At 37.6% G+C, this 15,076-nt stretch overlaps 1 protein-coding gene across 4 annotated transcripts in view; it reads right to left on the bottom strand.

Moving 5' to 3' along the window:
• CDC42BPA (CDC42 binding protein kinase alpha (DMPK-like)) overlaps positions 1–15,076 on the bottom strand; it is a 199,915-nt gene that overhangs the window by 119,456 nt on the left and 65,383 nt on the right. For all 4 annotated transcript variants that reach the window (XM_009994784.1, XM_009994783.1, XM_009994785.1 and 1 more), the window contains exons 3-5: positions 11,905–11,988; positions 6,531–6,626; positions 2,362–2,510 (exon numbers count right to left, since the gene is read on the bottom strand). In XM_009994784.1, coding sequence (XP_009993086.1) covers positions 2,362–2,510; positions 6,531–6,626; positions 11,905–11,988 — 329 coding nt within the window. The remainder of the gene's footprint in view (positions 1–2,361; positions 2,511–6,530; positions 6,627–11,904; positions 11,989–15,076) is intronic.

Consider the following 15,076-nt stretch of genomic DNA (forward strand, 5'->3'; position numbering starts at 1 on the left):
ACTTTACTGTAACAGCTTTTTAACAAGTGTGCATGTGGGAACTGTATATGCAAACGTGCACGGTCGGTAAAGAGAAAGAAAGGCCATGTTTGGGGGTAGAGAGAGCCTGAAGCCTTTACCGTATAGGGCTGACGAGGTGTGTGTGTGCGTGTCTGATCACTTCTGCCTGGGGAAGAGAAGGCAGAAAAAGAAAGATTTCTTGGTTTGCAAGTCTTACAGTTCCCAGCTCAGAAACACTCATAGGAGTAACGGGACTGGCAGCGCCGGCCGTGGGGGCTTCGGGGCTGCTCGGGGACAGCAAGGACAGGGCTGGGGCTTGGCTGGGCCTCAGGAGCACGGCTGCAGTGGCTGCTTTGGGAGCGCTTGGTGAGGAGGCTTCGGGGAGTGAGCGGTGATTCCAGCTTCTTTAGTGTGCTCCAGGTCCTTCTTCTGTTTCTTCGGCTCCGTTTGTGTAGCTCCTTGGCGAGCAGGCTCCGCGAGAAAAAACAGGAACAAGCTCCTTCCCCAGCCACAGAAGGCTCCTTGTTATCTGGCCTCCTATTCCTCCTTCTATCTTCTCTCTCCTTGGCTCCAGCAGCAGCGGAGGAGAGGCGGCAACGACCCATCACAGCCCTCAACTGGATCAGTTGATCAGTTGGATCAGTCTGCTCAGCTCCCAGCCCCGAGGTGGGTTCCTGCAAGAGCTGGTCCTGGCTGCAAACACAGCAAGGTGGGGCTGGCTGTCCCAGTCCTTCACTGTTTGAGCCCCCGCACCCCACAGTGCTGACACCGTTATTTTTTGTGTTGTGTTTTGGTTTTGTTGGTTTGGGATTTTTTGTTTTGTTTGTTTGTTGTTTTTGTTTTTCTTTTTCCTTTGTTTAAGTCTATCCCAGTCAATTTGGTTGAGAGACATGTATTTTGTGGAGGCCTGTTCTCCACAATATTACATGCTAATTTTGATCTGTTTGGAGGAAAAGGTAGAGATGGTGGGCATCTGCTCTTCTGGGAAGAGTTACTACCACATATGCTGACTTACTGGGTAAAATACAGAAGCTTAGGTAGGATATAAAGGACTCTCCATCTGGTAACAGGAGAGAGCATCTCTACAGTTCACCGACAAACTCATTTTAAAAGTTAGAATAAAATTAAACTCAATAGAAAAGCCTTTCACATCAGGTCCTAAATGAACAAACAGTTTCTCAGAAATAACACAGTGGAAGCCTTCCAAATTCAAGAAGATGGTTTAAGGAAAATATTTCACTTGGGTTTTGCCACAAAGCCTAATCACAAAGATCTCTTGTTAGCAGGTAGACACAGTTCTACAACAAAATTAATAGACTTTGAAATATTCTAGAAGAGGAATTTGCAGCTTAGTGCCACCCTGCCTTACAGCTTTCCTAGCTACAGCTCCTTCATGAAAAGCCACAGTCTAAAGGAGATAAAATATAACCCAGTAACAAACCAAAACCAATTACAATACACCTGTAGAAAACAAACAAAACACAAAACCAAAACAAACCAACAAACAAAACAAACACACAAAAAACCAACACCACCTTTCCTGGAGTGAAGCAGCCAAGTGGGAAAGTAAAAGGAGGAAGAGCCAGCATAGACTCTGACTAAGGGTGATGAATGGATGTATCAAAAAAGCTCATTTTGCTAACATAATGATTCAGTTTAAATAATTGGGAGTTTTCCTCCTCTGACTTCTGTCAGAGCAAAGTACCTCTATTGAGTGCATTTGAAATCTCTGACTCTTGTAAGGTAATATTTTGTTCTGCATACAAGTACCCCCATGGAATTCTGCAGAGAAGGATACATTACAGTTGTGGAAAAATAAATCACAGCCTCCAAAAAAGCTAGATAAAACCAACATTTTCCTTTGAGCAGAACACATTTTTTAATATACCAAAGTAAAGATAAGCACTGCAGTTTAAAAAACTTACTTAGCAAAATGCCTCCACTTAATTTTAAAGATAATTTCAGTAAGTCCAAAACAAAATGGTGACAACAATTCAAAGCATACCACACAAAGGTGTGTTTTCAACTTCCATACAGATTGAACAAATTAAGAAAGAATCTGAGCCTTTGATAAATCAGTTTAAAGTTGTTCATATTTCACAAACAGGTTTCCAGTTTTGCTTTTATAATTTATGGATCATTAACCTTGAAACATGCAAGTGTACAAGATTAATCACATGCATTCAGATATTCATTCATGTCTCTGTCCATATGGTACAAAGTTAGCGACATTGCTCAATAACCCCAAGATTTACTAAGGAAATACCTGTTACTAGCTTCATCTCTTCAACAGGAATTGTTTTCACTCCATCAAGGAACTCCTCATAACTTCAACAGGAATTTGGAGCTCAAATTACTTACCTGTGAACATAATGCAACTGATGAACTGAATCAATAGCTATCACCATCTCAGCCAAATAAAAACGAGCCATATCTTCAGGTAGTCGGTCTTCAAACTTGCTGAGCAATGTAAGCAGGTCTCCTCCAACATAGTAATCCATAACCAGGTACTAGGGAGAAGGAATGATAAGAAAACACAGGGGAGGCAGGGAGAAACAAAACTTCTATTGAGTGAATCAAGAGACTGAAAACTATTTTAAGCATAAAAATTAGCTTATTTCAAAAATTGTTATGGGCATTAAAACAGCTAACCAAGATCCTTATAAGTTCTGTAAAAAGTAGATGGTTCAGCCTCGTTTTATTATTTAACCTACTTCAGTATGTTTCGTATTTATAATTCTCCAAATACAGTAAGCTTTACAACAAAATATTATCAGTTTCATCCATATTTCATCAACAAATGCAAAATATTTATATACTCTGGGTTCCCTTATCAAAACAAAACCCCTTTAAGGGGCATGGCAATAAATCTAATGACCTAAGATTTTAACAATTTGATATAGAATAATCTGGGCATCCTAATTGATTCCAAGTGCATGAAGAAAGTATGAAATCGGTTTCTCAAAATTCTAAATGTGCTGACAATCAAAATTTCATTTGTTGCTTTGATGACAGGGCCATGAAAATGATCAGAGAGCTGGAGCACCTCTCTTATGAAGACAGGCTGAGGGAGTTTGGTTTCTTCACCGAGAAGAGAAGACTCTGGGGGGGCCTTATAGCGACCTTCCAATACCTGAAAGGGGCCTATAAGAAAGCTGGGGAAGAACTGCTCACTAGGGTATGTAACAATAGGACACGGGGTAATTATTTTAAGCTAGAAAAGGGTAGATTTAGGTTAGACATTAGGAAAACGTTATTTAATATGAGGGCAGTGGATCACTGGAACAGGCTGCCTAGAGAGGTGGTAGAGGCCCCATCCCTGAGATACTCAAGGTGATGCTTGATGGCGTTCTGGGCAATCTGGTCTAGTTGGAGATGTCCCTGCTTATTGCAGACAGATTCAACTAGATGACCTTTAGAGGCCCCTTCCAACCCAATACATTCTATGATTCTATTACATGAATAGTAAACTTCTTAAATTATGCTCACAAGATAAACATAATCTATTCAGTGGTTCTCCTATGCTCTCTCTGAAACAAGAACTACACTATCAGCTTCTCATGTTTCACAGTTTTAAAAAATACACTAAGCCTTTGGAACTTAATATGATTATTAACTGATACACTATGTAGTGATATCTGCAAGAGCTTAACTTACTATTTTGAAAATATATTGAAAAAGCCTCTTAAGATTCTCATAACTCATTCTTCAGCATTTTTAAAAGCGGTATAATGCCGTAATTTGATATACAAAAATAAGGGAATTTTGACTTTTACAACACAGGGTTCTGCACCTCCCATTTTCCAAGAGCAACATGGTAGCCTAACCACAAGAATGTCCTCAACTCCTCAAAGATGCCAATATTTAAACTGTAACACACAGTATTAAATTGTGCACTTGAAGATAAACACATGCATAGGAATCAAAGGTAAGTTTAACAACTAATTTTTTAATAGAACAGCTCAGTCAATGCACAGCATCCCACTCAACATCAAAGATGAAGGTTCTTAAATTTTATTAAAAAAAAAAAAAAGCTTTTATAGTAGTTTCTAAAAGCACACAATTATCCAGGCCTCTTCAGGTGTCAATTACTTCTTAGAATACTACTGTACAACAGCATCCTACTTCCAATAGAAAAAAAGAGTACAGGTTTAAGGACATAAAATTCTAGTAACTAGTGGAAGTTTAACAGGTACATTTAATCCTAAATCACAGAATCTTTTACATTGGAACAGACCTTTTGAAATCATCTACTCTAACCTCATCTGCTCAAGCAGGGTCAGCTAGTGTAGGCTGTCAAGTACCCTGTTCAATGGGGTTTTAAGTACTCCACAATCTCTTTAGACAATCTGTTCCAGTGTGACTATCCTCACAGTAAAGAAGAATTTTCTTGTGTTTAAAACAAAATGTCATGCATTTCAGTTTACATTCAAGCTCTCTCAGCCTCTCCTCATAGGAAAGATGCTCTAGTACCTTAATCACCTTTCTGGCCTTGCACTGAACTTGCTCCAGTAGCTCCATATGTTTTGCACCGGAATGGCCAGAACTGGACACAATACTTCAGGTGCAGCCATGCCACAGCTGAGCAGAGAGGGAAGGGCCTCCCACTCACCTGCTGGCAACACATTTCCTAAGGCAGCCCAGGATACTCTTGGCCGTTTTTTGCTGTGAGAGTGCATTGCTGGTTGATTGTGAGCTTGTTATTCACCAGCATCTCAAGCTTGCAGTCCCCACCATGTATGTACTGGTGCCTGGAGTTATTCCTCCTCAGATGCAGAACATTGCATTTCACTTGGAACTTCATGAGATTTCCCTCTGCTCAGTTCTCAAGCCTGTCAAGGTCCATTTGAATGACAGCACAGACATCTGTCACATCAGCCACTTCACCCAGTTTTTATCATCTGCAAACTTGACAAGGGTGAACTCCATCCCATTTTCCAAGTCATAAATGAAGATGCTGGCTCCACTTTGAAGCCCCAAGATACACCACTACTTACTGGCCTCTAGCTGGACTTTGTGTCACTGATCATGACCATCTGGGCTCAGTAGTGCAGGCAGTTTGCAATACACCTTACTGTTGCTTATTTACTGCATACTTTTTCAGCTTGGCTATAATGATGTTATGCCAGACAATGTCAAAAGCAGTATTAAAGGTGAACAACATCCACTTCTCAACCACATCTACTACTCAACCTACACAATCGTTTTTTGAAAGGCCACTTCTGTTGTATTTTATTTTAATAAAAAGCACATAGAGAACTAGTGATACATTCACACTAGAAGGATTAAAAACAGTATTACTGCTATTTTACCCAGCAGGTTGCAAAACTAGCTCCTGTTAGCAGACTATCAAAGATAAAGAATAGAAGTTGCTTTGTGCTCAGTGAAAATGAGGGAACTAGCAAGATTAAACAAATTTTAGTAGGCTGTTGTAGAATATGTAATATTTTCTTCAAAAAGTTAATAGCAAGATCAGAATTACATAAAACATGAGATTATAGATTATTTTCACTGTCCACATTAATAATGTATGAAGCTGGAGTTATGTATGTATGAAGTTGGGAGTTATTTAAGGCAAATGTTTTATTGAAAAATGGGAAGCCTTGTTTCTGTATGAATTCCATCAAAATCCAAGGATCTCCAATTATGTGAGCTGAGAAAACAGAAAGCAATATAATGGCAAATGGCATAGCAATTCTGCAAGAATTCCATGTACAGCACTTCTTCTATTGGACACACTGAGAGGAAAAAAAGATTATGTTGGCATAGTAGATTTTTAAGAAAACACTAGAACTTACTAGTTATACAGAATTGAAAAGCCCAGGGCAATAAATCCACATAAGCAGAATCTATCAATGGGTAGTTGTTTATCTTTCCAGGCATAGATATTACCAAAATTGTATCATAATCAAAACATATTTCAAGATTTCACAGAAAAATGGCACTTTTTTCTCATGTTAGCTTTTTTTCGCAAGTCTTTCAAAGTACTTGAAAACTAAAGAATATATCGAAGAGATAACTTTAATCTGGAGTTACAGCTTTCAATTCTTATTTAATAACATTTAGTGGTGTGGTATTCTTCCATGGTGCAAGAACTTTTTTTTTTTCATTTGCTAGTGGGTTTAAGTCCTCAAAAAAATCCAAGGTCAATCAAAATTAACTATTGTTTCTAAATGGAGCTACTTCTTATTCCTAACTGTAAAACAACAACAAAAAAATCAAATGGAAAGTTTATGTTAGTGGGCACATTTTTATTTGTATGAACCCAATTAAACCGGAGTGACAAATTATAAGAAAGAAGATGCAGATAGATTAAGGTTTGTCAAGTGGCTTAGAAAAAAACCCTGCATTCCTAAGGTATTTATAGCAAAATGTAGAAAGTTTCTGACCATTCTCCATCCTTTAGAATCTTATGCACAAAATCACACAAGATGATATTATATGTATAGTCCAGAACACAAATTCAACATATAAACAAATTGTATTTCCTCTCAAATCACAAATAAGATATATATAAAAGCAACACTCACTAAATAGTTTTCATCCTGGAATGCATAATGTAATGTTGTGATCCACTGGTTATCTCCATTCACTAACACATCTCTCTCTTCTCGAAAACAGGCTGTCTGAAGGGAGAAAAAGAATTACAGGCTGCAAATAAAATATGTAAAGAAACACATTTTGCAAGTTGACTGTGTTTTAACATTGTATTTTGGGGAAAAAGTTCAAAACTGCTTCTCAGTTAAGAAAACATTTACTACACTCTCCCTAAAATGCCAAAAATCTATGAAAAACTAGATATCAGAAAAGTCCATCTTCTTCATATTTTTATAGTTGTAATTCTTTATATTGTTAAGTGATGCAAAGGGAGAAGTAAGATGCTGCTTCCCATTGTCTAAAAATCCCATGGCAAAAGCTTGTGCTTTTTGTAAATACAGATATTTAAATCATATCAACAATGAAAAATATAAGACTGAAGAAAACAATAAATACTGGCATACAATTATAACTGCAACAGGACTTAAGGAACTAGAATCTCTTGTCTTTTTTTATGTCATCATGCTATTAGCCTAGTTTTACATTTTAATTTTCACATAAGCAAAGTCCTTCCCTTAATTTGAATGTAGCTGCCAATAACTTCCACAGAGTTATAATTTGATAACCATTAACCAGTTGAGGTTTTCTCAACACTTTTTAGTCAGGAAAAGTAAGGCAGAATTGCATATTGTTCTTGCCAGATATAAGTTGTTGGTAAGACATCCAGAAGGAACTCCCCTCAATATACTGGAAAGAAACACAGGAGTCAAAGGTGCCTTCATAGCAAGTGGAATAGAGGAGTAACAAGAACTGCCAAGAAATGCTAAGGAATATCTAAGAGAAGAAGCAGAACATGGGTTCATATGAAACCAAAGATAATATGTGAAGAAAACAACCAACTGGAAAGCAGCAAGGCAGTTATTTCAATGGAGATCTTGCAAACTGCCCTGAGAAGTGAATAAAATAACTCAGCAAAAGCAGTTTTGTGAAATGATAGAGAAAAATGACCAAAAAGATAAGAAGCCAAAAAGAAAGTATAGCAAGGAAATATGATAAATGTTTTGATGGGATTGAGTTCTGAAGTAAATACTGCAATAAAAGAAAAAGGTACCAAATAGCAAAGCTAACACACAATTTTGTTGTGAAAAACATCTAAAAATAGTGTAAAGAAAGGATAATCATTGTATGGGCTCTATTTAGAAGACAGATGGGAGAATTAGAGAAAAACATAGACCATCCTCTCTTCTGGCACACTCCACTACTTTGTAAATACGTTTCATCTATTTGAACCATGCTCTGTCTCATTCATCTTAGGAGACAGATAAATTCAAAGGAAATCCAAGCCTTTTCTTTTACTTTTTCAATTTAATTTCCAAAAACAATAGGTAAATAACAGAACTCTAACATGGTTATTGTTGACTGTGAGATTTAGAAAGCAAAGAATGAAAAGCAACATATAATTTTAAATTGAGCTATGCACAAGAATACATGCAGCAAACACAGAGCTGAAAATAACTCCCTCCTCCAAGCAAATATACCATACCAAGTCTTGTTTTGGTGTATACAGAGAGTAATGCAGATAAGGAAAAGGAAAGGTGATATACTTAAATAATAGCACAACGCACGAGATAAATCAATGAAATTTGAGAAAAGAACAAATATACTTTACACAAATACTCTCAAAGGTTATTAAATGAAAAATAGAGTTGGGGTTGGTAGAAGGAGAAAGGATAATCTTCAGGAGGAAGAAAAGCTTTTTTATGCTTCAACTTGACTTCTTTTTCCTTCCTTGTTTGTAAACTCTTGACATATTTCAGACAGATATACTATGAACTCTTGTTTTCACAAGGATAAGTATCATGTAGTTTCTCTACTGTTATGACACAATTCACAAGGTTAGTAGTGAGTTTATATAATTCCACTTGTTTATTGCCATCATTTAACAAAAAGACCATGCATTCCTTGAGCACTGTAGACACCCACCTCTGGGCAGTATGCCTAGAGCTAACAGCAACAGCAATTACCACAACAGATCACAGATGAAATAGTAACAGCCAAAGAGTCTAAGTGGTTCATGAGGTTTACATTAATTCATTATTCCTATAATTACTGCAACATAGCTCAATTATTTTTTTATTTTTTAATTAAGTCTTTTTTTGCATCATTCATTATTTCAACATTGTACTTCATCTTCCTTAGGCACAGTCTCTGCCCACAGAGAACTGTTGGCAGAGACTTCAAGAGGTCATCTGTTCCAACCTTCTGTCACAACAAAGTCAACCTAGTGCTTTGGTTATATCTATACTGTTATTGTGACCTTCTATCAGCAAAGAACTCAGGCCACTAAGCTATTTGGTGTTTATGTCCTTACAGCTCAGAGTTACCACCTTCTGGGAGTGCTGACTGCTTCCATGCTGCATAATATTTGTCCTGGTCTCTCCTGAACCTCATTTGACACTACCATGGCACACGTTACTTAAAGTAAATATCAACACTCATGGTAACACGTCTGGAAGTGTGCCAGCAAGCTGTCACAAACTTTCAGGTATTCCTTGTATCAGTAAAGTCCCCAGTTCTACATCACATCTTGGAGTTTTTAACAGGGGCAAGTATTTGGAAAACTTTCACTCTTTATTAATACAAAAGAGAGCACTGACTTCACAACCTGTATATTTTCATGGGAGCAAAGTTTCTGCTTACAATTACTCTCAGGGCTTGTAATCATCAATCTTATCCTAGCACTTGCAATCCTCTTGGAGTACAAGCTCCCCTTCTGCTTTTACAAATGACTCCCACTTCCCACAAGGTTGATACAGGGATATATGAACAACTTATTTCTGCCAATTACCTATACACCTACCTATTTGCTCATCTTGCATTTTTGGATTGTATGATTTTCCTGTGCATTTCAGTGTTACTGCAGTATGTTGCTAAGAGAGCCAAAATGGGTCATTTTCCCTGGCAGTAGTAAAAAGCAAGAAGTGTTCATCAGCACTTTAAAGTGACAGGTTACAGTTGTTGAAGGTCATGTTTTGTAATGCATTTTCACTCCAGATGGTTCAATTTCCACTGTATGCCCATGGGCTACAAAGACATGGAAAAACATAGCTGTAACTCTTTTTAGACTCTTTTTAGGCTAATGAATTAATACTTTGCATAGAGAAAAAAATTTCAAACCTATTTATAACTGTATTTTAATGGAAAGAAATAGCTTTTCAACTAACTTTAAATGATACATTTCAAAACAGATTGGAACTTTCTGGTCTTTTCTTTTGCACTAAAATAACAAACTTATAGTTGTAACTTCTGTCCTGGAGAGAAAGACCTCGCTGTATGGAGACTAATGCTAGATTGGTCAGTATCTGAGTAATTTATGGATAAAGAGGAAACACATTATGTACATCTAACCACAATGTGCATGCCATTTATACTTCTTAACGTGATAACACTTTCATTAAGAGACAGGATGTGTGCACATTAGAAATTGGCTTTTATTTGTCTGGTTAATTTTGCCTTTTTTTTTAGTGTGGTAGTTTCCCATTGATCTAATTCCCTAACAAGATATAATTAAAACATAAAGGCAGACATCTGAATAAAACTTGGAAGCAACTGAACAGCAGAGCAGTCTGAGAGTAGAAAGGAGTCTCAAATAAAAACTGAGCTTAGAGATAATTTGATCAGACAAGCTGGAAGACACAGTGTTTGCACTGTCCAAACAAAAAAAAACCCCAATGTTCAAAGCAACTCTGTACATTTTAAGATATTTTTAAGACTTTATTTTTAGAATTTAGAGTTTAGAACTAATATAGAAGTCTTCAGGTATAGTCTGCATTTTATAAATTTCTTTCTGAAGGAAACCAGGGAAATGTATTGAGAAGTCTATGAAGAGTGGAGTTGTATAATGAAAGTGGGAACTCAAGGCAAAGCAGGACTAGTGGAAGAGCTGTTCCATCTTTTCCAGAACACCAAAAGAACTCAAGATTTACCAAGGAACTTTTCAAATTAATTTGAAACTTTTATCTTTCTGATTTTTCAGTCTACAAATTGGACCTTGACTAAGTTCTATCTAGTGTAAAATTAATAGGCTTGGTGAGTTATAGCTCAGTAATTACCTTTCATCACAGAAAATACTTGTTAAAGACTACATTACTAACTGGAATAAATTCATTAATAGGTTGCCTGTAATGTCATTAATTACTGGGCAACTACAGAAAAGGTGTAATGTCTAAAACATTCAGCCCCACCAAAGTCAAGATTCCATGCCATTTTAACCCTTTTGATGAACTGCTTTAAGCTAATTTTAATATTAAACTTCATCAATATGGGATGATCTGCCCAGCCTCGTGCCAGAGCTCTGAGAGGAAGGAGAAAGGTTAAGGAGCATCAGGAGCCTGAGAAAGAGATAGACTGGTGGGGAAATGCTCTGCCCTCCCTGATTCAGAACAGCCACCAATCATCAGAAAAAAGACGAGACCAAGGAGACCCTGTATATCCTCTCCCTGCCAGGCAGATGGCAGTAGCTTAAGCAAAAGGAGTGAATGGAGGCAAGTCTGTGCTCAAGGAAGCAAATGAATCCCCACCATTGCCTGCCTGACCTTCCTAGGGGCCTCCATACAACAGGTATGAGGCTCTGGCTGTGGAAGACCAATCAATGAATTATGTGGATAATGGTTCTACACTAGATGTGTCAGAAAGGCCTATCCCTCGTGTTATGACCACCTCCACCAGGAAGAAAAGAAGGGTTACAGCTGAAGGTAGCTCCCTTCTGAGGGAAACAGAGGGTGCAGTACACCAGACAGACCCTCCTCTTAAGGGAGTCTGCTGCATCCCTGTGGCTCAAGTTATGGACATCACTAGGAAATTTCCTAGCCTGGTATGGCACACAGACTGTGTTCCATATTGGAAGTGATGACGCAGCAACACATAGTCCAAGAATGATCAAAAGATACTTTAGGGCCTTGGGATGGTTGGTGAGAAAATCTGGGTCATAGGTCATTTTTCTCCTTTCTCATTCCAGTTCTGGGCAGTGACATTGAAAGAAACAGATGGACACATGGCTCTGTGGCTGGTGTCACCACAATTTGGATTTTTTTTGATAATGGGAATGCCTACACGGAATTAGACTCACTGGTGTCAGGTGGGATTCAGCTTTCTCAAAGTGGGAAGGGGTTCTTTGCTCAGGAGCTTGTGAGTCTCACTGACAGAACTTTAAACTAGTTTTGAAGGGAGAAGGGTATAGTATCAGGCTTCCCTATAAGTAGTGAAGCACCTCCTCAGTCCCTCTATACACACAGTGTCTTGTGGAAAGAGAAGTAACAACTCAGCAGAGTAAGAGCATAATTACAGAAAACACTTCTGTATTCTTACTTCAGCTCTCTTCAGCATCTCCCACTTATTAAGTATCTTCATGGCAAAAACCTTATCTGCATTCTTCAGTTTTACTACTGCAACCTGGAAAAGATAAACATAACACAAATAAGGTAAGACATGAAAACTCGTATTTTTTAAGTTTTTATGAAACCTTGCAGTTTGTGTTTGTTTTTTCCTACAGTGCTCTGTACACTTTGCTTTACCATCCACACAATACCACACCATGACCATCAAGACTTATTCTGGTTCCAAGTGTATTTTAAGCTTTTTTTTCTAGGTTACTGTATTTGAACAATGGTATTTCTCACCATCAGACTTCTTGCTTTCACTATTCTTCTTGCTCTTCACTACTGTGAAGCTATCACTAGCTGTATGCTTTATATTATTGGATGTATCCTTCCAGTCCTATAATATAATATAAATTACAGAACTGCCAAGAAAAGACAACAATGTAGTAGTTTCTAAAACAAAGTAAACAGTATGCTTAGGTTTTAGATACAAATTAGACTGTGGCTTTGCCATAAAACAACTTCCCTTCTCATTTCAAACTATGCATTAAGATAAAGCATTAATTCACATTTTCCCCCCTGAAGTTCAATGCGTTCTTCAGTATAACTGTCGCTAGTGGCAGGAAATTGGGAAACACACATTTTCTAGTGAAGTAAAACTTAGGAAATGCAAACTCCCCCCCCCCCATTGATTCTGAAACATTAGATAACATACATCTATGTAATAGTGTATTAACAAAGTTAACCACTACAGCCTTTTTCTGAGAATATTATAGTTTTGTTTACCCGTAATAAAAGCTAACATTGAATGTTTTTATGAAAGAGGGAGTGAAGAAATTTACACAAACATGTTTTCACAGTTCTCTGGATATGGAAAGCTAAGTTTCTTACCCAAAACAGCCATGAATCTGCCACAGACTCAGAGCTTCTGCTAAGAATTAGACCAAACCACTACACTACCATCCCAATTATAATAAGTTCAACAAATAATACATTTTAACAAGCATTACCTATTTATCCAATTCTGCCTCTACCCTTTCAAATAAATCTTAAGGCTTCAGGAGAAAAAAGGGTTTTTTTCCTGTGTATATCTGGTTACAAACCAACACGATGTCACAGAGATTATCATCATCTTCATGCTGCAGGCCAGTGACAAAAAAATACTAAGGTTAAGTCCTACATTCCTCTTTCATAATCAGTAAACAACTTAAGTGTGAAGACAGGGATAACAGAAATGAAAATGCAGAATCAGACAGTTTGAAGAAAGTGTCAGGCAAACCTTTCAGCTACCTTCAAATATGTCATCAGTTGCAGCATGGTAAAATTGCAGGTTGAAGGACTGCAATAATCAGATGTCTAAACTGAAGTATATCTAAAAGTGTACCTCTTGTTTAACCATAGGTGAAGCAGCTGTTGCTTCCCAAAAGTGCAGCAATGCATTATCAGCCCTGCTCTTGATACTGCTGCTTTCTAAGTTTGCAGGGTGGTGAGATTGGAGGGAAAGAAAAAAAAAAAAGACAAGACAATAAGGTACTACATATACTTGTTTAAACTAGTTTATGACCTGAAATTTGTAAATGTTATTTCATGAATAAAAATTGAGGTTCAAGTCAAGACCTAGGATTCCTCCAGTTACTTTCAGATTTGAAACACAAAAATAAGATTGTTACTTCAGACTATAATCTAATTTTCATTCATAAAGAATGTCTACTCTCCTGTGCCTTGTACTCCAAAACTGAGCATCACAATTTTCTTTAGGAGGGGAAGATCAATCTTCTTCCCACATATGCATAATGCACATATGCATAACCCAAAATGTGGATCTGAGGTTCTCCTTTTAATTTACTTGCTAAAACTAGCTTGAAACTCCTATAAACCACATCTGTATCACCACCTAATGAGACACTGCAGGAGAAGAAATCCTTAACACTGAAACTAGTAAACATTCAAATTGTATCATAACTCAGATGATAAGCACCCTCTCTGCCCCATGCAGCCTTTGGTGCGAAGCTACAAAGTAATTCAGCCTTAAAGAACATTTAAGGATTTTGCACTGTAGTGAGGAAAAACAAAACAGTTGGTTCTAGATCTGACTAGGCTGCTTCTGCCCAGCATGAAAAACGTTTTTCTCCACCATTAACCATTAGTATAGTCAGCCAGAGGCATAAGATAATACATGTATTAAACATCCCTGACTTCAGGATTTAATCTCTTGCCTGTAGCATGCTCAGTGAAAGGCTGTGTCTTTCTGCAAAAGTCTTGGTTATTGAAAGACAAATGCTAATTGCATAGCTGCCTAAAGGTGTCTTCTCCTATACAGCATTCACTTGGACACAATCACAGGAGCTACATCACTGCCTTTGGTTAATGACTGGAGCACAGGCCTCAAACAAGATCAAGGGCTTGGTACCTTCTGCGAACAGGTAATAGTATTAAAGAGTGACTAAAGAACAAAAATAGACTAATGTTTAACAGCTGTGTTTACAATCAGTCAGAAGCAGTCTTTCAGTCTGCGAGGGTCATTAATGCGAGGGATGTTATGCTATATCAATAACCACGGCATGCACATACACAACACAAAAAAGATCACAATCATTTTTCTGCAATCATCATCATTTTGGAAGTGTCTCAGAGCCTTATGAAAGTAAATTTTAAACCCTGACCTGTCTGCAATGAGCAGTTTGATACAGTTTCTCATTTAACAAAAAATTCTGAAACATGACTGCAGATCCAGGCAGTGTTTACAAACACTCAGAGAGGTGTACACTGCATACACAAAGGCCCAAACATACAGAGTGCTGTTTTGATCTTCTCCTTTCCTCAATGAAGCTGTAAAGACAGAAGAAATGCTAATCATTCCTGTCTAGTTATCCCGAAGGGTCTTGCTACTGGAATTTTTTTAATTGGGCATCTAAACGTTGGGGGTTGTCAAATTTATATTTTGCTGTGAGCAGCCCAAGAAAAAATTATCGTTATGTGCTGATGCAAACATCTTGGTTTAGCTTTTTTTTTTTTTCCCATTCTTCCGACAGTTTTCCAGATTTCCACAAACAGCAGTAGAGCCCGGTATGCCAACAAGACACCTTCTGCCCCAAATTCAGCTACTTGTCTCTATAGTGTATGTCTGCACATTTGCTTTGCCTAAAAAACACCCTTATGAA

Source organism: Chaetura pelagica, unplaced genomic scaffold (genome assembly GCF_000747805.2).
Source record: "Chaetura pelagica isolate M959 unplaced genomic scaffold, ChaPel_1.0 scaffold2, whole genome shotgun sequence".
In the NCBI taxonomy this organism is placed as follows: Eukaryota; Metazoa; Chordata; class Aves; order Apodiformes; family Apodidae; genus Chaetura; species Chaetura pelagica.